The sequence below is a fragment of the Lithobates pipiens genome, unplaced genomic scaffold (assembly GCF_037356315.1).
Source record: "Lithobates pipiens isolate NorthernLeopardFrog02 unplaced genomic scaffold, aLitPip1_a1.2 Scaffold_19, whole genome shotgun sequence".
NCBI classification, from domain to species: domain Eukaryota; kingdom Metazoa; phylum Chordata; class Amphibia; order Anura; family Ranidae; genus Lithobates; species Lithobates pipiens.
In genome coordinates this window covers 55,865,567-55,892,266 of record NW_027507764.1, presented here as the reverse complement: position 1 = coordinate 55,892,266, position 26,700 = coordinate 55,865,567, and the positions used below count along the sequence as shown (strand labels likewise).

The 26,700-nt window shown below is 42.1% G+C and overlaps 1 protein-coding gene across 1 annotated transcript in view; it reads right to left on the bottom strand.

The window, feature by feature from the left end:
* Positions 1 to 25,345, bottom strand: part of LOC143995974 (serum paraoxonase/arylesterase 2-like) — a 29,179-nt gene extending 3,834 nt beyond the window's left edge. Inside the window, exons 1-8 of the mRNA XM_077490756.1 lie at positions 25,199 to 25,345; positions 19,527 to 19,597; positions 16,916 to 16,971; positions 16,649 to 16,817; positions 10,412 to 10,544; positions 6,003 to 6,203; positions 4,427 to 4,508; positions 503 to 631 (exon numbers count right to left, since the gene is read on the bottom strand). Coding sequence (XP_077346882.1) covers positions 503 to 631; positions 4,427 to 4,508; positions 6,003 to 6,203; positions 10,412 to 10,544; positions 16,649 to 16,817; positions 16,916 to 16,971; positions 19,527 to 19,597; positions 25,199 to 25,272 — 915 coding nt within the window. The 5' untranslated portion in view covers positions 25,273 to 25,345. The remainder of the gene's footprint in view (positions 1 to 502; positions 632 to 4,426; positions 4,509 to 6,002; positions 6,204 to 10,411; positions 10,545 to 16,648; positions 16,818 to 16,915; positions 16,972 to 19,526; positions 19,598 to 25,198) is intronic.
* Positions 25,346 to 26,700: the final 1,355 nt, after the last annotated feature.

The following is a 26,700-nucleotide window of genomic DNA, read 5'->3' as shown; positions in this document are numbered from 1 at the left end:
TTCAGGACCCACCCATTGCCGGGTACAGGAGAGGATCTAGGATATCATGTGTCCAGAGTGCAGGGGTGCTTCAAGAATTGTTGAACTTGAACATTTAACATGGGCTTCCTGATGAAGTGACTTCCTGACTTCCTGTCTTAGCAGTGGCGGAACTCGCGGGTCTTGCTGATGTCACGTCCGACTCTGGTGGAACGCAACGACAGCTCACAGAGACGAGCGGCAACGATTGGAACTTTACAGGTGATTACAGCTGCTGCCAACTTATGGCACATGGAAATGTAAGTGCATTTTTTTTCTAATAAGGATGTTTTAAAATAAATGATAAATATGTATATATATATATATATATATATATATATATATATATAGATATATATATATATTTTAAAGAGTGCAGCAGTGCTCCAAGGGGAGGGGGGAGGATTGTTGAACTTGAACATTTAACATGTTCGTGCATGAAGAGGGAGTAAACTCTTTAATATATTATAATTTATTCACTAACCTCTGATAAAGGGGGATCTTCATCTTTGTAAAAGAACACCTTATATGCATTTGGATGTGCTCCTGTCCAGATATCCCCTGTAACTGGATCCACAAACAGGTTATCTAGGCAAGTATCTACATCAACTGCCTGGTGGGAAAAAAAAAAAAAGAAGGAAATATAATAGTGTATTTTATATCCATGAACATACAGGAGAGTAACAAAGAGGGAGAGAATGATAAAAAGAGTCATATGAAAGGGAGAGAAACTGTGGTGGCTGGTGGTCCATTTTCGGTGGGGGGGCAGCAATCAAAAACCCTGCCCACTCGCTCGCCAGCCCTACACTTACCCCATCCAGGTCATGGGCAGCTTTGGCAGCTTCTCCTCTTGGCCAATCCGGTCCCTTCTCCTCCCGGCCAATCCCGTTTTAGGACACGCTTCCTTGTCCTGATTGGCTGGGAGGAGAAGCAGAAAGACAAGAGCAAATGTTGATTCGCTAATGTCACAAGTGGGTTGGCTCAGGGCACAGTGCTCTGTGCCCAGAGCCCAACCTTTTGGAAGCCAATTAGGGCCTCCAATTTAATAATGTGCTTAAAAAAATAAAAAAACCTCATAGAACTCTGTGTGTCCGACACCCCGCATGGAGATTAGGGGCTGGCGCATAAAGATTAGGGGGGGGGTCGGTGCCCATGCGCCCCTTATGGACCAGCCACTGCTGGAGAGAAAGAAACAACCCAAGTAGGACTCCAGCCCAACAGAAATATCCATCTGAAATTCTGCAAGTATCTCCTTCAGGTCCATTGAAGCACCTCCAACAATGCTTGCCGGGTGGAGCTGGGCAGTTTCTCTTTATTGCTTGGATTACATGAGAGGGGGCTATCATACTAGGACCACCTGCTAAAGTCTTACTGACAAACAAGGACCAGACTAAACTGTGTGACCTGACAAAATCTCCAATAAAGGACAAAATGCACAATTCCAAAGAAAAATATGCAAGGTAATGGAGAAATGAAATAAACTCCCAGCAACTAACTACTCACCATTCACTACAGAGAGACCACAAACTGGCCATATACCTAGAGATGGTTTAAGATGCCTTATGCTGCGTACACACGATCAGAAATCCCGCCAGCAAAAGTCAGATGAGAGCTTCTGGTCGGAAAATGCGACTGTGTGTACGCTCCATCGGACTTTTGCTGGCGGAATTCCCACCAGCAAAAGATTGAGAGCAGGTTCTCTATTTTTCGGTCGGAAAAAGTTCCTATCCGAAAATGTGATCGTCTGTAGCAATTCCGACGCGCAAAATTCCTACGCATGCTCAGAAACAATTTGACGCATGCTTGGAAAGCACTGAACTTCATTTTCTCGGCTCGGCTGTAGTGTTGTATGTTACCACGTTATTGACGGTCGAAAGTTCAGAGAACTATATGTGTGACCGTGTGTATGCAAGCCAAGCTTGAGCGGAATTCCGTCGGAAAAAAACATTCAAGATTTTTCCGATGGAAAATCCGCTCGTGTGTATGGGGCATAAGGCAGACTTTGAGTGTGCACAGACTGAGTGCCCAGAGCCGGGAAATGGCATCAGGGTGACAAAGACAGATCTACAAACTTTGGTAGAGTAGACTCTACCAGTTGGGTGACCAGGATGCCTTGAAGTGTGAAGTCCATTTCCTGCTATTATAAGTATCAGTACTGATCAGTGAGCTACACTCACACTTCCAGAGACCCTCCACTCTCATCTCTGACTTCACTTCTATAGAAGAGAAGAGGAGAGAACAGGGAAAATACAGTACTTTTCAAAGTTTTAGTTACGTTAAAAAAAAAAAAAATGCTGTAAATGAAGAATGCTTTCAGAAACAGAAGTGTTAAAAGTTTTTTTTTTATCAATTAACAAAATGGAAAGTAAATGAACAGATAAGAAATCCAAATGAAATCAATATTTGTTTGTTTTTTTCCTTTAAAAAAGCATCACTTCTTCTAGGTACACTTGCACGCAGTTTTGAAGGAATTCGGCAGGTCGGTTGTTCCAAACATTTTGGAGAACTAACCACAGATCTTCTGTGGATGTAGGCTTCCTCAAATCCTTCTGTCTTTTCATGTAATCCCAGAGAGACTCGATGATGTTGAGATCAGGGCTCTGTGGGGGCCAACCCATCACTTGCATTATTGTACCGCTCTCCAGCCCTCCAGTGAACAAACTGCATTCTGGTACAGCCAAATATTTCACATTTTGACTAATTGGCCCAGAGCACCTGCTGCCATTTTTCTGCACCCCAGTTCAACACAGGAAAACACAAGAACTGGGGTGCAGAAAAATGGCATCAGGTGCTCTGGATTGATGAGCCAAACTTTGAAATATTTGGCTGTAGCAGGAGGCAGTTTGTTGGTTAAGGGCTGGAGAGCGGTACAATAATAAGTGTCTGCAGGCAACAGTGAAGCATGATGGAGGTTCCTTGGAAGTTTGGGGCTGCATTTCTGCTAATGGAGTTAGAGATTTGGTCAGGATCAATGGTGGCCATAATGCTGAGAAATACAGACAGATACTGCCATATGCCATACCGTAGATCATGCCATACCATCAGGGAGGCATGTGATTGGTCCCAAATTTATTGCAGCAGGACAATGACCCCAACAATACAGCCAATGTCATTAAGAACTATTTTCAGTGTAAAGAAGTCCTGGTAGTGATGGTTTGGCCCCCACTGAGCCCTGATCTCACCATCATGGAGCCTGTCTGGGATTACATAAAGAGACAGAAGGATATGAGGCAGCCTACAAGCACAGAAGATCTGAGGTTAGTTCTTCTCCAAGGTGTTTGGAGCAACAAAGCTGGGAAGTTTCTAAAAACTGTGTGCAAGTGTACCTAGAAGAGTTGATGCTGTTTTGAAGCCAAAGGGAAGTCACACCAAATATTGATTTGATTTGGATGTCTCTTTTGTACATTTAATTTCTATTTTGTTAAGAGAGAAGAAAGAAAGTGAGAGAAGAGAAAGAGAGAGGAAAAAAAGCGAGAGAGAAGAGAGAGAGTGAGAGAAGAAAGCGAGAGAGAAGAGAGAGGATAAAGAGAGAGAAGAGAAAGAAGAGAGGGACAGAAGAGAAAGAAAGAGAGTGTGAAGAAAGCAAGAGAGAGAGAGAAGAAAATGAGAGAGAAGAGAAAGATAGAGAAGAAAGAAAGTGAGAGAGAAGAGGGGGAAGAAAGAAAGAAGATAGAGAAGAAAGAAAGAAGAGAGAGAAGAAAAAAAGAAGAGAGAGAGGGAAGAAAGAAGAAAGAAAGCGAGAGAGAAGAAAAAGAGAGAGAAGAGAAAAAGAGAGAAGAGAAGAGAGAGAGAGGAGAAAGAGAGAGAAGAGGAAAAATGAAAGAGAGAGAAGAGAAAGGAGAAAGGGAGAGAAGAGAAAGAAAGAGAAGACAGAGGGGTATAGAAAGAAGAGAAAGAAAGAGAGATAGAAAAGAAAGAAAGCGAGATAGAAGGGGAAGAAATAGAGAAAAGAGAGGGAGAAAGAAAGTGAGAGAATAGAAAGAAAGTGATAGAGAGAAGAGAAAGAGAGAGAAGTGAAAGAAAGAGAGAAGAAAAAGTAAATAGAATGAAAGAAAACGAGAAAGAGAGAAAGAAGGATAGAAGAAAGAGAAAGAGGAGAAAGAAAGAAAGAAAGAGAGAGGGAGAGAGAGAGAAGAAAGAAAGTGAAGAGAAGAGAAATAGAGAGAAGAGAAAGAGAGTGAGAGAAAAAAGAAAGCGCAAGAGAAGATAGAGAGCGAAGAGAAATAGAGAGAAGAGAAAGAATGAAAGAGAGAGAGATCAGACAAAGAAGATAGAATGGATGAGGGGGGAGAGAGAAGAGTAAAAAAATAGAGAGAGAGCATAAAGAAAGAAAAAGAAAGAAGGAAAAAAAGAGGGAGAGAGAGAACACCACCAGTTGAAAACACTGAACAGTATAAAACGTGATTACCTTTACAAGGGTTAGGGACCAGTTGTCATGTTTCTCATAGACATTGATTGCGTGAGCCATGATGTCGACAGCATAGATAAATCTTAAAAGATAAGCATAAATATATATGTCAATAAACAGTAAAGATTATAAATTTTACTTAAAACACTACTCCAGGCAATTTTTTTTTAAGACTCCCCCCTCAACAGTAAGTAAAATAAGAAAGCCGGTTTCTACTATACTCACCTCCTCTCAAGCACTGTCCCCAACAGTTGTTGTCTTGGAGATGGGAAGGGAGAGTTGGTTAAACCTAATCTCCAATTTTTACATTAAAGTGGCTGCAAACCCTCATATAAACCCAGTAAATTAACTGGCCCCAGGTGATACACAGAGATGAAACAAATCCTTCTCCATAAGTTATACCTGTTTATCTGCAGTCTTCTCTTCTCTACACATGTTTAAAGTCCAGAAATGTTAAAGCTTGTGGGTGGAGAACTAAAAATACACACCGCAGAGCTCAGTGAGGAGAGCTCTAAGAGCTGATTGGAGGAAACGTACACTGCCCCTTCATAAAGCACACCTTGACATCACCTTGTTTTCTCTTTGGTTACATTTTAATTCAACTTTAATGCAGTTTGTCGCCACGGCTGAGTACATTTCCATGATCTTAATCAGTGTTGTCTCGTTGTGCCACTAGAACTGAAAAATTGTCACCAGAATCAGGTAGGAGCTGAACCCACATAATTATCAAAGCTTAAGCTATGTCTGTTTTACTATAATAAAAAATGATTTCTTTTTAGAGGCAGCCGGCTCCCATTTACAGAAAACATGGACACAAATACTTGAACTGAATTTTTTCAAATTGCCCAAACTGTTATGGGTATTGGTCAGTACTGGTAGAGACAGATAATATAATATATATTTAAAACGGTAGTAAACTGCTGGATGTTTTTCTTTTTTTGGAGTCCCTGAAAACTAATGTCATAATGTACTAGTATGCATTACATACTAGCACATTATGTTATTATTATTATTATACAGGATTTATATAGCGCCCACAGTTTACGCAGGGCTTTACAACATTAGGGTAGACATTACAATACAATACAATTCAAGACAGGGGGAATCAGAGGGTCCTGCTCGTTAGAACTCACAATCTAGGAGGGGCTTACAAACATACCTTAAAACAAAGTCCTTCCAGCGTTGAGATGTCAGAGCTGTGGGAACTTCCATCTTCACCCGTCTTCCTTCCGGGTTCGTGGACTCCGGCTGTGTGACTGGCTGCAGTCGCAATGATGTCACTCCAGCGCATGAGCACAGGAGTCAAAGTTCACGGCATAGGGCTCTGAATGAACAGCCCGGATGGCCGTTCCCTCAGAGTCCATGCACCAGTGATGTCCAGTGGTGTACAGTAAATATCTCCTAAATGACGCACGTTTAGAAGAGATTTACATTGCCAGTAGGTAACCCATATTATAGGTTTACCTATAAGTAGCTATCAACCAAGGGAGTTTACTCCCACTTTAAGTCATTTCGACTAATAACAAGAGATTACACACTTACACTTATACTGATGAAATAATAAGAGATTACATACTTTTTATCATTTGATATGGCAATTCCATTGCCACTGTAGAGTCCCGGGGCCACTTCTCGGACATTCCTGGGACTGTAATATACCACATTTGTCCATTGTAATCCAAGGAAACCCTCTACAATTTTCATAGGTACACTCTCAAAGTAATAATCATTGGTGGCGTAAAAGCTCTCCGGTCCAACAGCAACAATATCATTCACACTGTAAAAAAAAAAATGACCAGACTTTTCTTAAAGGAAACACTGAATGTAAAGGCCCAGCACAGCCCTTTTCATCCTTCTTTACTCCAGAAGAACCCTTAAAATAATTTTCAGGTCCGGGGAACCCTTGCTAAAGTCATTTAATTGGTGGTCAGTGAAAAAAATGCCCCTTACATTGTTAGTCAGCAGGTAGAATGCAACTCTAGGCCCTTGTACACACGGTCGGACATACCGACAACAAAATCCGTCGTTGTGCTGCATACACGCGGTCGGACAAAGTTGTCGGAAAATCCGATCGTACGTAACGTGACAATGTTATTTCGTTACAACGGGACTACGTTCAGGCTAGTAACCAATAGCTTTGGTCTAGGAATTTGATCTGAGCATGTGTGGCACTTTGTCCGATCAGAATTCTCTACACACAATCGGACAAAGTCCGATCGGATCATGTTGTCGGAAAGTTTTATAGCCCAGCTCTAAAACTTTGTCCGTTGGATATTCCGATGGAAACAGTCCGATGGAGCCCACACACAGTGGGATTATCCGGTCCGATCGGACATTTTCCGTCGGAATGTCCGACCGTGTGTACAAGGGCTAGTGCCGCATACACACGATCGGATTTTCTGATAACAAATGTTGGATGTGAGCTTGTTGGAGAAAAGTCTGACCATGTGTATGCTCTATCCAACATTTGTTGTCGAAATTTTTGATTGTGTGTACACAAGTCCGTCGCACAAAAGTCAATACATGCTCGGAATCAAGTACGAGCTGGAAGCGCTCGGTCTTGTAAAACTAGCGTTCGTAATGGAGACAACATTTGTGTGACCGTGTGTATGCAAGACAAGTTGGAGCCAATACACTTCGAACAAAAAATTCACAGTTTTGTTGTCGGAAAGTCCGATCGTGTGTACGGGGCATAACAGTGGTCGTCAAAATACACCCCCCTACAGACATCTAAAAAAGATCATTGCCTTCATGTAATTGGCTGTACCAAGTTAAGTTAACCCTGGGACTATGCAGCTACCATAAAATGTGAGGTCAATCAGCCACAGCTCAACCTACCAACCCTTGGAGGAACCCTAGTTGAGAATGGCTGACCAAGAGCAAGCACTATGAGGTGTTTGTTATCATCAGAAACACTTCTGTGTGTTTTTGATCCTGGTTTCACTTTGTTTTAGGGGTTGACTTGTCTGATTACGGGTTTTTTTTTTTGCTGCCCACTCACTGTTAAGGGCTCGTTTACATCAGTTCAGTTGAGCTGTGATGATCTGCATAGAGCAACACAGGCTTCACACCTGGGCACACAGAAAGAATTGAGTTCTATGTGCCCTGTTCACACCACAACACTATCTTGAGGTAGTGTGTTGGATAAAAAAAAAGCAGACATGCATCAGAGCTCATCTGAAGTTACCTTTGGTGACAACAATATTTTGCAGACTTGGTGTCATTTTTGTTTTTTGAATGTCAGCTGAAGTTTACAAATTTAGGGTGTAGGGTGACCCCTACACAAAAAATAGAAGAAAAAAAAGCATGGGGTTCCCCCTCAAAACCACACCCATATCCAAGCATGCTGCAGGGTTGCATAGGAAAAAGTGAGAAAGCCAGCAGGTATGTGTTCTCTCCCTTGCAGAACCACACAAGACCACATTCACTCAACATGGGTAAGGCACTTTGCCAGGGGGGACTGGCTTATCCCCATATTGATGAAAACAGGGGCTTTACTTATTTATGTGGGGGTATGGGGGGGGGCAGTATCTGGGGACCACTTATTTTAGAGGAGGTTTCCAGATTCTGATAACTCCCCATCCCGTAGAAGTCCACAACCCCCTAGGCAGGGTTATGGGGGTATTCCAGAAGTGGGCTTATCAGAATCAGTAAACCCCCTTCAAAAAAAGTTGACCCTCAGATACAATCCCCTTTCAGGTAAATGAGCAAGGTGTACACAGCACCACTGGTCACTCATTGATGATCCAAAGGACCAGCCCAAAAAATTATTTTGATGCAGTGAGTTCCTGTCCAGTAGGTGGAGGGATTGTACCTGAAGTACTGAGCCATGCACATCGGTGGATTTACTGATTACTCAAGATTGTACATAGAGATTCAAGCTGCTGTTTCATATTTTAGTTTGCTTAGTTTATACTTTTTATTTACAAGTTGTTTTTAGGCCTTGTTCACATAAGCATGCTTAAAGAGGAGCTCCAGTCGTTTTATTGAAAATTTAAAGTCAGCAGCTATAAAAACTGTAGCTGCTGACTTCTAATAAGCAGACATTTACCTATTGCAGGATCCAGAGCTGTGCCCACCCGTTGGGGCGCCTAAGACCGTCTTCAGTCCCCAGCGCCATAATCTTAACTGTGAGCCGCGCTGCACATTGTGAATGGTTCCGCAGTCTTCTGGGACCTCTCCCCCCTCCCAATAAATTTGCCAAATGTGAAAGAGGAGCGAGGAGGAGGCCTTAAAGCAGAACTTTCCCTTAAGGGTGGAGTTCCACTTTAAGCGTACACATGTTTGCCTACACAGGATGCATAGATTTTTAATAACATTTAATTACAATATGAGCCCTTTCACGCATACGGACCATTCATCCATTTTTCATCCATCCATTGACAGATGAAAAACGGACATCAATGCATTTCTATGGAAAAAACGGATGACAATGGATGATCACTCATTTGCATCTGTTTTCATCCGCTTCCATCAACATCTGTTTATTTTTTTTTTTGAATGGATGAAACCTCTATGTTTCATCCGTCCAAAAAACAGAACGGGCAAAAAACTGATGTTAGCGGACGACATCCGCTTGCATCTGATCCACTGACATCCGTTTTTAAACCCCCTTTTCCCCCCTCTTTAAACACACTGTATATTATCTGGTTTCTAAGGAGGGGGCCGGGAAGCCGGACACTGCATCCTTAACAACTGACATCAGCTGACAGCTAAATGTAAAAAAAAAATTGCCGGCAAAAAGAAATTATGAAAAGAACGGCATGGGGTCCACACCGATACCATACCAGACCTGAAGGGCCTGGTATGGACTTGGGGGGCACACCACGCCATTCTATTCGTGATTTCTTTTTGTCAGCAAGTTTTTGAGTTTTTTTTTAGCCCCATCTGATGACATCACAAGGGGCGGGCTCTCCGGGTGACATCATCGGATGGCCATGCCCCATAGCTATATAAGAGATGTCAGACAGTAGGGTACAACACAACGGAGGAAGACAACCTCAGGAGAAGAGCAGCTTTTTTGTTTTTAGCGGGTAACCAGCAGCGAGGAAAAAGACAGCGGCGCGGAAGAAGACAGCTCCGGGAGAAGACAGCTCCGGGAGAAGACAGCTCGGGGAGAAGACAGCTCGGGGAGAAGACAGCTCAGAGCAATTTTTTTAATAAAGGACTTGTCAAAAACTGACTCTTGTTTTTTTTTACATTTAACTGCTTTTTGGGGTGAATGGGTACGATAAACCCAATACCCATTCACATGGGGGGGGTGGGATCTGGGGGCCCCCCGCCTGCAGACCTCAACAACCACCAGCCAGGGTTGTCGGGAAGAAGCCCTTGTCCCTATCAACATGGGGTCAAGGTGCTTTGGGGTGGGTGGGCGCAGAGCCCCGCTCGCTTGTTCCCTCCCTTTCCTGACCTGCTGGGCTACATGCTCGGATGAGCGTATGGTATGGATTTTGGCATGGGGGTCCCCTCCGAATTCATTCCAGCCCTGAAGGACCTGGTATGGACTTGGGGGGGATTTTTTTCCCGGCAATTTTTTTTTCTATATTCAGCTGTCAGCAAGGAACTGACAGCTGATGACTCATTGGTTGAAGTTCAGTTCAGTCACTTTTTTTTGTAAAAAAAAAAGAATGAAAAGTGAATGAAAAACTAATGAGCACAGATGGAAAATTGATAAATACTTTATCCATTTTGATGTGACTGAACTGATGAAATGAACGATCCGTAGGTGTGAAAGGGGGCCTATGACTTGAGTCGCAATTGTATATGCTATATTGTTTTTTTTTATATGCTATTCTTTTTTCCCACGAAAGTGGGGTTACCCTTTAAAGAACTGTGCACCCCTTAATAGATATAGTAAGTCCAGGCCCTAGGGATGGCACATACAGTACAAATAACAGAATAAATAAATATACTCAGTGGGCCCTCTTTTTTTTCTCATACAGCCTTGCTCGGAACGTTGCTGTCATTTTGGATCACTGTCAGTACCTCTGCAATAATGGATGTTTAATGGTCTTCAGATGTAGGAGATGTTTCTGCTTCTCATCAAATTTAAATATTTCAATACAGCTATTATATTCAGGAATTGGATGATTCACAACAAAAAGGTAGACAGTGCCATCTAAAAGAAAGAAAATTAGAAGTCAGCTAAGTTTTATAAAGACCAACACCTGAGTCCTGACCAACCAATATATACTGTGTTATAAATAACAAAAATATTCACAGGTCTGCAAATCCTTTGGTCTGTAAATTAATTCCCCCCTGACTCTACCTACTGGAAGCGTGCAATGTGTACCATTTGAGGTATTCCACCTCCCTGTAGGGGGCGGCACAACACAGGTATTAAACTCAAAAGCACATGTTTTATATTGCATCTTATAAATTTTTTGATGTGATGGCTGCATTCATTTTCTTCTTTCTTTCTTTCTTTTTTTTATCGCCATCTGATGATCTGACCAGGAAGTCTGTTGGATTCAACAGAACAAGTTCTCCTACAAACGTATCAGCTAAGAGAGTTGAGACAAACCATATACCACTGACAGTGGTGATTCCAATGATCAGCTTTTATTCATTCATGAAAAACCTTTATTCTACAAGAAAAAGTGACTGTTGCTGTAACTGCAGTGTGAGCTGGATTTTGGCCTCAATTTCTTACTGTATCTAAATCTGTTAGTCCATCTAATGCCACGTACACATGACTGTTTTTTCCGTCGGAATAAACTGACGTTTTTTCCATCAGAATAAACTGACGTTTTTTCAAATGGAGTTCCACTGAAACCGTCTTGCCTACACATGATCACACCAAAGTCCGTCCCTCTAGAACGCGGTGATGTAAAACACGTACGATGGGACTAGAAAAAGGAAGTTCAATAGCCAGTAGCCAGTAGCTGCCATCTCGTACTTGCTTCAGAGCATGCATCATTTTTGGTCTGCAGCATTCAGACGAGCGGTTTTCCCAATAGGAATTGATTCCGTCAGAAAAAGATTTAAAACATGTTCTATTTCTAGGTCCGTCATTTTCATTAAAAAAAGTCAGATGAAGCCCACACATATTCAGAATATCTGATGAAAAGATTCCGTCTGAATTCTTCTGCCGGAAAGTCCGACCGTGTGTATGTGCCATAACACTCCCCTCACACAAGATTAACAATGCTGCTGTCTGCTGTGCCCTCTGTGCTCCTTCAACCAGAGTGGGGGTACCTCAATACAAGAGAAGTGTTACTGGCCAGATCACCACATGAAAACAGAGGGAAAAAAGCCTAAAAAAAAATAAAACCTATCCAGCCATCACTTCTAATGATTGGTAAGCTGCAATATATTACATTTGTGGCTTTGGGTTTAATACCGCTCTAACCACCTACCACCCAGCCAGTGCACATAAATGGCCGTGTGGTAATTTCCTCGTTCTGAGTGGACGTTCGGGAATGTCCCTCAGAATGAGTGCTCGCAGCGCGACCATGAGAAATTACTTATTTGCAACATTTTATAACAAAAACTAACAAAAATGCCTTTTAAAAAAAAAAAATATATATATATATATATATATATATATATATATATATATATATATATATATATATTTGTAGCGTAAAAAATAAAAACCCCAGCGGTGATTAAATACCACAAAATATATATTTTTTTTAAAGCTGGCCCTTTAAAAAAAAAATACAAAAAAAAGGTCCTTAAGTGCATTGTGTTCGGACGCCAGACACAGTGCGACACCGGACACAGTGCACCCATGGGAAGCGCCACGTCTATGCAATCACGAGATTGCAGACGTGGCGCTTCATTTGCGGGAGTTTAGCAGTGCGGGCGGTTTGATTGACATCTGAGTTTGATGTCACTTTCTGTTTTCTCTCTCCAATTGCGCTCAGGAGAGAGGAAACAGGAAGTATGAGAGGACGGACCTCTCCATCGGTGCTGTGGAAGAAGACACCGCTGGAGAGGACAACACACAGCAAGGTAAGTAACGGGGGGAGGGGGGTTTGATGTGACACAGGCTGACTGTCTCATTTGATGGTGACACATGCTGCTGCAATTGGTGGTGACACATGCTGCTGCAATTGGTGGTGACACATGCTGCTGCAATTGGTGGCGACACATGCTGCTGCAATTGGTGGCGACACATGCTGCTGCAATTGGTGGCGACACATGCTGCTGCAATTGGTGGCGACACATGCTGCGGCAATTGGTGGCGACACATGCTGCTGCAATTGGTGGCGACACATGCTGCTGTAATTAGTGGCGACACAGGCTGCTACAATTGGTATCAGTGGGAGGAATAATGCCCCATCATTGGTAACAGTGAGAGGAATTGTGCCCCATCATTGGTATCAGTGGGAGAAATAGTGCCCCATCATCGGTATCAGTGGTAGGAATGGTGCCCTATTGTTGGTATCAGTATGAGGGATATTGCCCTATCATTGATGTCAGTGGAGGAATAGTGTCCCGTCATTTGTATCTGTGGGAGGAATAGTGCCCCACCATTGGTGTCAGTCGTAGGAATAGTGCCCCATTGTTAATATTAATGAGAGAATTAGTATTTGAATATTTGTCAATAGCAACTGATTAGCCCTCATTGTTCAGTTCTTAAGCCGCATACATACGTTCAGAAATTCTGACAGCAAAAGTCGGATGGGAGCTTTTGGTCAGAAATTCTGACCATGTGTACGCTCCATCAGACTTTTGCTGCCAGAATTTCAGACAGCAAAAGATTGAGAGCAGGTTCTCTATTTTTCAATCGGAAAAAGTTCCTATCCGAAAATGTGTTTGTCTGTAGCAATTCCGATGCGCAAAATTCCTACGCATGCTCGGAAACAATTTGACGCATGCTCGGAAGCATTGAACTCCATTTTCTCGGCTCGTCGTAGTGTTATATGTCACCGCGTTCTTGACGGTCGAAAGTTCAGAGAACTTTTGTGTGACTGTGTATGCAAGGCAAGCTTGAGCGGAATTCCGTCAGGAAAAACCATCCAAGTTTTTTCCGACGGAAAATCAGCTCGTGTGTACGGGACATAAGAGGACATAAACAAGTATTATGATTGCTTACTACAAGCAGCAACTTTACATTAGTTTCTGTTTGTAATGATTAGTCAAGAAGAGTCAGGGATGAGTTTGCATGCTCTTATCAGCAAACACAGAGAGAAGTTGCTTCAACCTTATACTTTGTCCTAGATTCCAGTGACTGACTGATGGCCTTTAGCTTTGAACATTGATATTCGTACTGAAACTTTATGGCTTTGTGCCTATTAGATCATCATGGTGAAGCTTATCTTTGCTGCATTGCAAGTACACCTTTATACATATAGTCTGGGTTGCATGACTCTGGAAGCTGTGCCCAAATAACAGCATGCAGAGGGCAAAGGACCAATCACCAGTATTGCCTGCGGAGCTCTGATCTTTCCCCATTACTGTTTACAATGTCTTGTTTAGTCTCTGTGTGGATGCTGCCATCTTGGCAAAGGCAGGGCTTTGCACAATCAGCATTTCAGAATGTTCCTAAAAACATAGCAAGTCTTTACTTTGGGAGTTCAGTTCGACTTTAAAGCGGAACTTAAATATGAGTTCCATGTGTGGTATATTTTTATATAGTTCAATTGGTCAAGCTCGAGCTGTATATATCATACCCGGCCGATGCCTCTGGAACGTGGAAATCACAGAATTAAACATCACTACTCCAGTGACCTCCACTTGCTGTTGGATCCTGTCCTGAGTGGCTGGTATGATGCAGCCTCAGTAGAGGAGCTCAGTCGCTAGGCACAAGCACCAGAGCCTTATTCTCTGAGCGGCTGCTGTCTTTCTCTGGGTCCAAGGAGACAGGTGGTAGAAGTGACAGGAGCAAAGTTTGGACCCCCCCGGGTTGGTTTGCACCAGAACTCTCCAACATTCGGACCGAAACCCAGAATCCTAGTAAAGATGTATGATGCGTACACACAATCGGATTTTCTGACAACAAATGTTGGATGTGAGCTTGTTATCGGAAAGTCCCACCGTGTGTAGGCTCCAGCAAACATTTGCTGTCGGACTTTCCGCCATGTTGGCTATCAGGTTCTCAAATTTTCCACCAACACATTTTTGTTGTTGGGCTTTCCCGATCGTGTGTACACAAGTCCATCGCACAAAAGTCCACACATGCTCAGAATCAAGTGCGAGCCCAAAGCGCTCGATATTGTAAAACTAGCGTTCGTAATGGAGAGATCACATGACTATTGAACTTCCTTTTTATCGGCTCGTCTTGTACGTCACGAAGTTCGTAATTGTTGGCCAACGTTTGTGTGACTGTGTGTATACAAGACAAGATGGAGCCAATACCCTTCGAACAAAACTCACGGTTTTGTTGTTGGAAAGTCTGATCGTGTGTATGGGGTGTAAGTCCCCTCTGTCTGCCTGTAAAGTGGTTCAGCTGTACTGTGTTTAGAACCTGCTGCAGCAAAACTGACATTTATTAAGAAAAAAATGACATTTAAAAATTGCTGGCAATACAACAATATATATTTTTTTTAAACGTAAGGTCCCCCCAATCCATACCAGGCCCTTCCGGCCACTGATGATGTAACTTCCATGCATGTGCAAGTTACATTAACTTGGCACCTGGCTCCATTCCATCTTACAGATGTGACGTATGGGCAGGGGTGGACTTTGGGTGGGTAGTGGGGTCCCCCAGGGTTCTGTGCTGGGACCAATCCTGTTTAATTTGTTCATAAATGACCTGGAGGATGGGGTAAACAGTTCCATCTCTGTATTTGCAGACGATGCTAAGCTAGGCAGGGCAATAACTTCTCTGCCAGATGTGGAAACCTTGGAAGAAGATCTAAACTAATGAATTGGGTGGGCAACTACATGGCAAATGAGGTTTAATGTGGAAAAATGTAAAATAATGCATTTGGGTGGCAAAAATATGGATTCAATCTATACACTGGGGGGAGAACCTCTGGGGGAATCTAGGATGGAAAAGGACCTGGGGGTCCAAGTAGGTGATAGGCTCAGCAATGGCATGCAATGCCAAGCTGCTGCTAACAAAGCAAACAGAATATTGGCATGCATTAAAAAGGGGATCAACTCCAGAGATAGTTTGATAATTCTCCTGCTCGACAAGACTCTGGTCCGGCCTATGACCTGGAGTATGCTGTCCAGTTCTGGGCACCAGTCCTCAGGAAGTATATACTGGAAGTGGAGCGAGTACAAAAAAGGGCAACAAAGCGGATAAAGGGTCTGGAGGATGTTAGTTATGAGGAAAGGTTGCGAGCACTGAACTTATTCTCTCTGGAGAAGAGACACTTGAGAGGGGATATGGTTTCAATTTACAAATACCGTACTGGTGACCCCACAATAGGGATAAAACTTTTTTTGTGGAAGGGAGTTTAATAAGTATCATGGCCACTCATTAAAATTAGAAGAAAAGAGGTTTAACCTTAAACTACGTAGAGGGTTCTTTACTGTAAGAGCGGCAAGGATGTGGAATTCCCTTCCACAGGCGTACAACACATAGGACAGGTCTAGAAAAGGGAAGTTCAATACCCAGTAGCCAATAGCTTCCATCTCGTAGTTGAATCTGAGCATGCGTGAGTTTTTGCGTGTCGGAATTGCACACACACAAAATTGAGAACATGCTCTCAAATTTTTGCTGGCTGTAATTTGGCAAGCTAAATTTCCGATGGAGCATACACACGGTCGCATTTTCCGATCAAAAGCTCTCATCGGTCTTTGGCTGGCCGAAATTCCGATTGTGTGTACACGGCATCAGTCTGTAGCTGCATCTATGATAGAACGCTATGTATTTTCTCTGTATAATAAAGTTTCCTGTATACTGTCTGCAGTTGAGCAGCAAAGCCGACATAGACTGCACACTGTCTGTCAGTAGGTCTATATATAGAATTTCTAACAATAAAAAAAAAAAGAAAAAAAATTACTTTGCTGGCAGGTAAGTACGGTAGAACAGAAGAGAATTAAGCTTTAGTTACGCTTTAAAGTGAAAGTACACAAATGATAATTAAATACATAAAAAACACGATGAAAAGATTATTTTTTTAATGAAAATTCTGCCTAAACAGCTCAATGAGCAAAGCTGAGAGTTTCCGCTTCAACAAAATGTTGCCTATGTAAAAAATGTTACAGTGAAATAATTTTTGCCAAAATAACTATTTCTGCCAAATGCCTAAACAGCCAAAATCCGTAGACTGGGTAGATGGAGTGAAGGGAGAATAGATTTTAGTTGTAGTTCCTTACCTCTCTCATCAATGTATACACTGAGCCCATGAGGATTAAATGAAGACGCATCTATGTCTTTACTGAGCTGTAGTTGTTTTGGGTGAAGGACATCGTTGTTCAGATCCACCAGCAATATTTCTGCAGGTTTGTTGGGTGCAAAACTCTTTAGCGCTGGGTGTTTAAGGCCCTTCAAAGAGATATAACCTATTAGAACATACCTGGAAATGACTACTAATAGATTAGCTGGGGCAGCTTCAATCTAGAAATAGCAAATATCATTCTTACAGAGCTGATGAATGCGAGTCCATTGGGAAGAAGATGAATATCTTCCGAGCCATATTCTGTATAAAAAAAATATGTTGTAACCATTGTTATTAAGAATGTCATCCATCCATTCATGGGTTGTCATGTCTGGCCTATTTCTAGAAATACGAGTTGGCATACAGATCACCTTGAAAGTCAAAGAATAACTACTTTTAGAAGTCAATACTGGCACCGGCTTTATTTCCTCACTACAGGTTTCCTAAAATGTCTAATTATGCCAAATTAAATGTATATTCCAGGCAAACACAATGTTCTGCCAGACAACAGCTATGAAGGAGACGGCTGATTCATAGCTGCAGCTTATCCCGGCTGTCAGAAATGTACTGAGACCAGCAACAGCTTTCAAAGGCAAAATGCTCACAGCCGAAAAACAAGCTGCAGCTATGAACAAGCCGTCTCCTTCATAGCTGTTATCCGATTAGCCCTTGCAAGAAGGGAAGAGGCAGGTCAGACCTCACAAGTAGAAAGAACTTAGAAACATGGGACAAAGTACTATATGTGTATACAAAATTATATATCATCAGCACACACAATTATTAAACTATAGTAAAAATCCTTCAAATAAATATATTGTGCTTAATTAAAACGAAGCTATGACTGCTGCTAACACTATCAAAGTGTGTTCATTCACCAACCAATAATAAAGTGCATCAAAAAAATGCAGCACAATCAAAATCAAATGAATCACAAAATCCAAATCAGGTTATATCATGCTGTGATAACCAAAATGTCTACATCAAAGTCACATTCATAAAAAATGTCACCGTAATGTAGTGATAGTCAATAGTTGTATCTGTCAGGGCTGGGCTCAGCCCTTCCTTCTCAAAGCTGGTCACTCAGCTGTCGGCTAATTGCCAGCTCCTATCTCTCCACAGTGACTAACCTGTTGATGATATCCTGCTCGTCAGTCCTGCCTACTGCCTACTTAAGCCATCCAGTCCAGATCATCTCTGCCTTTGCCTTGGTCATATCTCTAGAGACGCTCTCCTGTGTTCCTGTTAAAGAGGAAGTAAACCCTGATGGGTTTACTTCCTCTTTGTCTCCCTGCAAAGGTAAAGCATAATGGGCTACTATGTATCGCATAGTAGCCCATTATGTGTCACTTACCTGACACAGGAGCAAGCGATGTCACTGCTGTCCCCTGTAGTCCGGAGCGTCCATCTTCTTCTGGGTATCGCTGCTCCGGGCCACTCACAGCACCAGAGCAGCGATGACGTCACTCCCGCACATGCGCATGGGAGCCGCCACTAACGGCATATCGCCGTTAGCAGCGGCATGCTGCTAACGGCGATAGTGCGCCTGCGCGCTGCTGTCTAAGGTGCATGCGCTGTAGACAGCTGTGACTGTCTCTTAGTAAATATCTCCTAAACCGTGTAGGTTTAGGAGATATTTCTTGGACCTACAGGTAAGCCTTAATCTAGGCTTACCTGTAGGTCAAAGGGGTTTGTAAGGGTTTACAACCACTTTAAAGACTTGCTTGGCTTATATTCCTTCTGGCTCCAGATCCTGTTTGCTGTTCTACTACGCTCATCTCTGGCTCCCTGACATTTTTGGCTTGTCTGACTATCCTTTCTTAAACTCTGGCTATGTTTTGACTATGTTTACTCTGTTTACCTTTCTGACAGTATCCAACGTGTTTGGTGCCCACCACCTTTAGGGAAAATTCCTCCTCACCTCCAATATCTGACCCCACCACAGAGTTAAAACAGCCTTAGTGTCCTTAAGATGATACTAGGTGATACTGGAACAATCCCTCTGGTAGTACCCTGAATCTCAGTCCTCCACCTCTCACTCGTGGATCATATAATATATCATAAAAACGGAAATGGAGAAACCATAGTGCTCTCTGCTACATATATGTTTATTAAATGAACTAGGGATAAAAACACTCACAAAAAACTCAGTGAAAAATTCATATCATCAGCTCACCACACTGATACAAATTGGTGAAAGTAGGTCAATGGCAACGGCTCTTCCCCCTGTATGCATTATGACCACTTCATGAGCTTCTTCTGCAGGTTTTATTATATATTATATGATCATGGAGAGGTAGAGGTGGAGAACTGAGATTCAGGGGTGCTACCAGAGGGAGTGTGCCAGTACCATCCAATATCATCTTAAGTGGAGGACACTAAGGCTGTTTTGACTCTGTGGTGGGGTCAGATATTGGAGGTGAGCAGGAACTTTGCCTAAAGGTGGTGGGCACCATTGGATACAACTTACACTACGGTGGCATTTTACCAATGGGGCTTTCATGTAGACATTTTGGTTATCACAACATGAGATAACCTGATTTGGATTTTGTTATTTATTTGATTTTGATTGCGCTGCACTTTTTGATGCACTTTAAAGTATATATATATATATATTCCATAGGGAACAAAACTGTAAAAAAATATTATAATGATCGATCTTTTAATTGCATCACTGCTCTCTATAGAGAAAGACTGGTAATAGCATTAGAGTGCATATAATATCAAAAGTGCTAGAATTATTTGGCTTATACATAATATGGTAACTTCCCCCCTTACCCAAGAAAAAAAAATACGTATATGACCTATCACATACATACCAATTCCTTTCACTAGCTGACAGTTGGGAAGGTCAATAAGTTCTACGTCTTTGAAAAAGCCAGTTTTATGGCTGCAAAAATCAAAGCATAATTATGGTCAAAATGTAGAAATGATATATTAATTTCCATATTGTATTTTAGTTATTTCTAAACTTTTTGAAAATTCTCACGCATATATTTCCTAAAATTCTGTGCTGCTGTGTGACACATTTTACAGAGCCTGCCTTCTGAACTACAGAGAGTGCCAAGAGGAGGAGTTTCAGGAGGCACAATCAGTACAGGAATCAGCAAGGTACCATGGGATATGTACTCCATTGCTCCATAGAAATAGAGAGTAAACAGCAAAGGAGAAGCTACAAAGCCCCAGTCTACACCCTATTTTGTCTAGTAAATTTAGGCCTACCCTTGCTATTTAAAATTGTCCTGCTGCAGCCAATTGCAATTAAAGTGTTGTGTCATACTACTCTAAACTTAAACGGATTGTAAAGGTTATAATAAATAAATAAACATGTTATACTTACCTACTCTTTGCAATTGTTTACACAGAGCAGCCCCGATCTTCTGCCTTTAGACCCACTTTAACTCCTTGATATGTAGCCTCAGAGGGAAGGATCAAGCTAGTGACAAAGTTTATATACCAATGAATAAAAAATGGATACAAACTTTGTGTGTTTGACCAATAGCATCACATACACAGTCTTTTGTATTAATTTTATATTCATTGGTATATTGACATTTTGGACACTTGGGATCCTTAGAAATTCAATTAAAGAATTTTCTCTGTTGGTTTCCAATGCACCAGTCACTTTAATATTGGATTCACATTTTGTGCAATAATGCACGGGTCAATTTAATATTGAATTCACATTACTTGTAACACAATTTTGTACTACGTGGCTATGGGGATTTATATAAGGAAATAGCGCACCATTTGTATTTCTGTTTATTTTTTAAAAGACACTACTCCTGGTTTTCGAGTAGAAGCTGTTCCGCATTCTAGGACCATTTCACATTTAGTAGTGACAAAGTTTGCTAAGTCAACGCTTCCCAGTTAGTGCATGAGAGAGGAATCCTCGCAGTGATACTCTCTGAAGATACTAGAAAAGTCTTTGATATTTGGTGTAAATGCCTAGTTGCCTCCAAAGTGTGGCCTACATTTTCCCAACTTATTGCAATAATAATTTGGGATTTTCTTTCCACTTTGACTATCGGTGATACGGTAAATAGGACAAATAATGAGGGTGAATTTCCATAATGGGGGCAGAGAGAGCAATAAAAACCTAACAGGGGTACTAAGCCCTCTACAATTTATCCAAAACGAAAAACAAGTTTATACCTTAAAATCAATACAACAAACATATAATGCTGCTGTAAGCAGGAGTGTCTATAAATAATGGCTATTGCCAGCCGATGTCAGTGTATAGCTTGTCTTGTTCAGCTTCCCCTAAACTCAGCCTAGTTGTCAGTTCTCCCTTATGTCGGTAGGTGTCACCTCTGGCATTAGTGTGAGATCACACAGTGGGTCCAGATTATGTATAGTCATATAAAATTGGAAAAAGCTGCGCTACAAAGTCTCAATGTATCGAGTCCACAGAAACTGGCATACTTATATGGAAAACAGTCAATTAACCATATAGAAACTGAAAGTCGCTTGGAAAAAACACTGCAATGTGCACAGACAGAGTGCCCGACCATTGTAGCCATAGATTCTGCTTACCAGATGGCAAGCTTTAACCACTTTCAGACTGGACCATTTTGCTGGCTTAAGACCAGAGCACTTTTTGCGATTTGGCACTACGTCGATTTAACTGGCAATTGCGCACTCATGCGACATGGCTCCCAAACAAAATTGACATCCTTTTTTTTCCCACAAATAGAGCTTTCTTTTGGTGGTATTTGATCACCTCTGTGGTTTTTATTTTTTGCACTATAAACAAAAAAACAGTCACAATTTTGAAAAGAACGCATTATTTTTGCTATAATAAATATCCCCAAACAATATATAACAAAAACTTTGTTTTTCCTCAGTTTAGGCCGATATGTATTCTTCTACATATTTTTGGTAAAAAATAAATAAAAAAAAGCGCAATAAAGGATTATTGATTGGTTTGCTCAAAAGTTATAGTGTTTACAAAATAGGGGATAGTTTTATGGCATTTTCATTAATATTTTTTTTTTTACTAGTAATGGCGGCAATCTGCGATTTTTATTGTGACTGCGACAATATGGCAGACAAATCGGACATTTTTGACACATTTTTGGGACCACTGTCATTTATACAGCAATCAGTGGCTATATAAATGCACTGATTCCTGTGTAATGACACTGGCAGTGAAGGAGTTAACCACTAGGTGGCAGTGTAGGGGTTAAGTGTGTCCTAGGGGCGTGTTTCTAACTGTGGGGGCGGGGCTGTTTTTTTACAGATCACTGATATCTGCGCCAATCACAGGGAGCAGAGATCAGTGTCACTTGTTGCTAGGGAAAACGGGGAGATGCTGTTTACATCAGCATCTCCCCGTTCTTCCTCCCCGTGAGACGATCACGGGTATCCCCACGGCGATCAAGTCCACGGGACCCACGATCGGACTCATGGGAGTCCCGACTGGTGGCGTGCACGCGATGGCATGGCGGCAAATTCAAAGGGACGTACCTGTACGCCCATTTGCCTGTCTGTGCCATTCTGCCGACGTACATTGTCGTGCACCAGTCGGGAAGCTTCTTAAAGGCAGGTGGCTATAGCCTAGCCTAGGCCTTTAAACTTGCAGGTGACCACAATGGCAGCGATATCGGATGGTAATGACCATTCCCTCTATCCCACTAAAATGACCATGTGTGACCAATGGATGCTCAGGAGGAGAGAAAAATACTGCCCATAGTGTAATAAAGTCTAAAATTCCAGATTTATTTAAACAAAGTATTGCACTTACAGTTAAAAAGTAGTATCATACGTAAAATAAATGCCAGTCGGCACAAACAAACGGAGCCCGTCTTCCTATTCAGATCACGTGGTGACGTCACTACATGCCTTCCTCCAAATATTCATATCTTTTGCCAACCAACCACTAGGAGTTTCTTTACCAGTGGTGCATTATGGGAAAGGGTATACATATTTGGGATCAGTTGAGCTCTCTTTCCACCAGGCTGTGGCACGGGGAGGGTGCATATGTTTGGAACTACTTGTTGAGGTCTGTCTGCCTAAAGAGGCCTGATTGTGTCTGGATATGGAAGCTGGCAAGTCTGAAAGCAGATGGAGCCCTATGAAGGCTGCTTGACTCACCTACAGAAGATTGGGATTAGGATGGAGGTCCAGTTGGTGCTGGTTGCCTCTCCTAAAGAAACGTGGTTGCTGAGTACATTGTCTATAGAAGGATTCTAAATACAGGAGTGTTGAGTTCAACTAAAAGGCCATATTACTGAGTTTTGCTTTCTCATGGAACATTTGCAGCCCGAACCCTCTCTCTGATATATTGTGAAAACAACTACTTTTTTGTTTCACCTAAAATTGATTGGCGCCCATCTGTTCACATTTCCCATGATTAGCTAAAATATCTACACCCTGAGGTGAAATGTCAGTCAATCCTATCTCTGCAGGTACCTCCATGTTTCTAGGGGTCAACTCTCTGCAATGGGGCATACAATCTGCAAAAGGGTGTACAACCCTTTTGGTAAATAAGCCAAAGGTTTTTATTTACTATCACTAGGGGTACTAGAGCTGTATTACTTCACTAGGCCTTTTTTTTTGATTTGTGTGTTTAAACGAAGGGCAGCAACCAGCCCAAAGCCTCGAATGGTGATCGGGAAAGTGAGTGCTGCTACCCCGGTACACATCGGTCATGGCTATGGAACTGGTAGATAGATACTTTGCTGTGCCACCAGGTCTCAACCCTGCCCGTCATCTTTCCAACCTCCGATCAGACCAGCAACGTGAATGCAGAGCCAAGGGAAGACCTAGGCTCCTCCTCAGCTGGGAACTGGGAGGAAGACTTTCTTCACTCTGATACGTTGCATGGTAAGTGCATTTTTACAGAGGGAGGGGGGTTTTTGTCCTGTGGTACCAACCTATTCCCTCTGTGTTGCTCAGTACTGACGTCCATGTTACTTACTACTGACCCCTGCACTCTGTGCTACTTACTACTGACCTCTGTGCTACTCATCACTGACCCCTGCACACTGAGCTACTTACTACTGACCCCTGCACTCTGTGCTACTTACTACTGACCTCTGTGTTATGTATCACAGAGTCCTGAACTCTGAGCTAGTTACTACTGACTCCTGCACTATGAGCTACTTACTACTGACCTCTGTGCTACTTACTACTGATCTCTGGGGTACTTATCACTGACCCCTGCACTCTGAGCTACTAACTACTGACCTCTGTGCTACATATCACTACCCCCTGCACTCTGAGCTACTTACTACTGACCTCTGTGCTACTTATCACTGATCCTTGCACTCTGAGCTACTTAATACTGACCTCTGTGCTACTTATCACTGACCCTTTCACTCTGAGCTACTTACTACTGTCCCCTGCACTCTGAACTACTTACCTCTGTGCTACTTATCACTGACCCTTGCACTCTGAGCTACTTACTACTGTCCCCTGCACTCTGAACTACTTACCTTTGTGCTACTTATCACTGACCCCTGTACTCTGAGCTACTTACTATTGAGTTCTGACCTCTGTGTTACTTTATACGGACATCTGCACTCTCTGTTACTTACTACGGACCCCTGTATTCTGCATTATGTACATACTTTATACCCCTGCGCTCTGCAATACTTACTGCGGACCCCCTACACTCTACATTACCTAATCCTGTCCTTTGTATCAGTTACTATACATACCACTGACCTCTGCATTCTACATTACCTATTCCTGATCTTCGCACGCTACGTCACATGCCACAAACCTGTGAACTCTGCGTTACATACTAATAACCTCTGCACTGTGTGTCAAATACGACTGACCTCTGCACTCTTCATTACTTAGCACTAAGATTTAAACTCTGCATTATACTAATGACCTCTGCAGTCTCTGTCACTTACTAATGACCGCTGAACTCTGCATTACATACTATTGACCTGAGAGCTTGCATTACTTACTTGAACTTTTGAAACCCTTGAAATCTTCAAACCTTCTTTAACTCTTTAATGTTTATCTATTTTAAGAAAAAACAAAAAAAACAAAAACAAACAAACAAGCTGTGCCCTGCTGATTTTTTTATTCCTTCCATGCTGCTCACGTACATCCTCACCTCCCCAGGGTTGCCCACCCCTTCGTGTACAGATACAGCAGTTGGAAGAATGTTGTTTGAGTATATTATTGTATAACGATGAAATTCGGTGACAGAGAACTTTAGAAGAACAATGCCAGATAATGTTTCAAAAAATAAATATATCATCAAGTCATGATCAGGTGCTGGAAATGTGCTGATATGACTACAGAAAGGTGTCAATCCCACTGTTAAGTTTTGTAACTGCTGGGATTTGTAGTACCTCAGCAAGTGAAAGGCTATAGGCTGCCTAAGCAGGGATCAGGTACATACTATGCTATATATATAGATCTATATAGAACAAAGGTTTCTAAAGTTAAAAAGTAACAGATTGTTACGTTTGTTTTTGTAGAAAAGTATTCTCTTCCATACAGTACAGAGGGAAAGAATGTGACTTACCAAAACTGGTAGACACGTTCCCCCAGAAATCCCAGGGTGACCCCGAGAAGGGTTAATTTCAGCATGGTCCCCATGTCAGTGCTGTAATAAGAGAGATCTTGCCTGCACTGTGCTTGATGAGAGCTGTGACAATCACTGGGGGCAGGGCCTCAGAGGCTGTGACAGTGACAGTTCCCTGGAGGCATAACTGGTGTCACACAAGACACGTAGAATGTCACTTTTAGATATTTATTTCGAAGTTTCAAAATACAAAGTAAAAAAGAAAAAAGAAAAAATAATAACATTTTAAACATAGTAACATTCCTAAGGCCCAGCTCCATGCAAAGCATTTTATCTAGGTTTGGATAGAGTAGAGAAGAATTAGAATCAGATGTTTAATGTAGAATTCCAGGTATATATGAAAGACAGACAAAAATGTAACTAAATCAAGTGACTGGAAGTACAAAACTTGTAAAAAGAAAAGAATATACATCAATAAGTGATTATATAATGTCCAAACACATATGTGACATCCATCCGTGCAAATTCATAAAGAAAGAAAAAGTTCATGCACAGGTAAATGGATCTTCAATGCTGATATGAAGAAAAATGTCCTGGATCCACCACCGCTGTGTAAAAAATGACTTCTTACCAGAATCCCATGATCCGCCGTTACAGAGGATTTGGGAAAGCCTGTAATAATGGTAAACCATCCAGAGCATATCAGGTAGAACTATTGCACTTCCAATCGCTTATGACACCGCTGCAATCTCCAATATAAGCCAAGCGGGGCTATTATTCCTCACACCGCTTCATAGAATTCCAACCCGTAGATAGATGTATGTGGCATGTAAAACATAAATGCTCCAATAGTGTAAAACCTTAAAATGTATTGAATGCATAAAACAAAGAATCACAATATTGTATCACCTATACACCTATATTGGAGATAACAGCAGTGTCATAAGCGATTTGAAGTGTTATGCCGAATACATAGATACCTAACATGTCATGTTTTAAAATTGTGCACACTCGTGGAACTTCGGTACTTAAAAATCTCCATAGGCAACGTTTTACATTTTTTTACAGGTTAAAGCGGAGTTCCACACAAAAATGGAACTTCCACTTTTCCAGTTCCTCCCCCCTCCGGTGTCACATTTGGCACCTTTCGGGGGAGGGGGGACCAGATACTTGTCTAATACAGGTATTTTGCTCCCACTTCCTGGAATAGATACCAGAGCCACCCCCAGGTATCTATGCCACTTCCCACCTGCTGTATTCTGGGAGACACACAGGTCCCAAAAAACAGCAGGGATCAGTGGGATAAAGAAGCACAAGTCGCGCACACGCAGTAGGGAACGGGGAAGTGAAGCCTCGAGGCTTCACTTCCTAATTCCCTTACCTAGGAAGGTGGCGGCAGCAGCACCCAACAGCCGAGGCATAGATCGGCTTTGGGTGCTGACATTGCGGGCGCCCTGGACAAGTAAGTGTCCATATTTTAAAAGTCAGCAGCTGCAGTATTT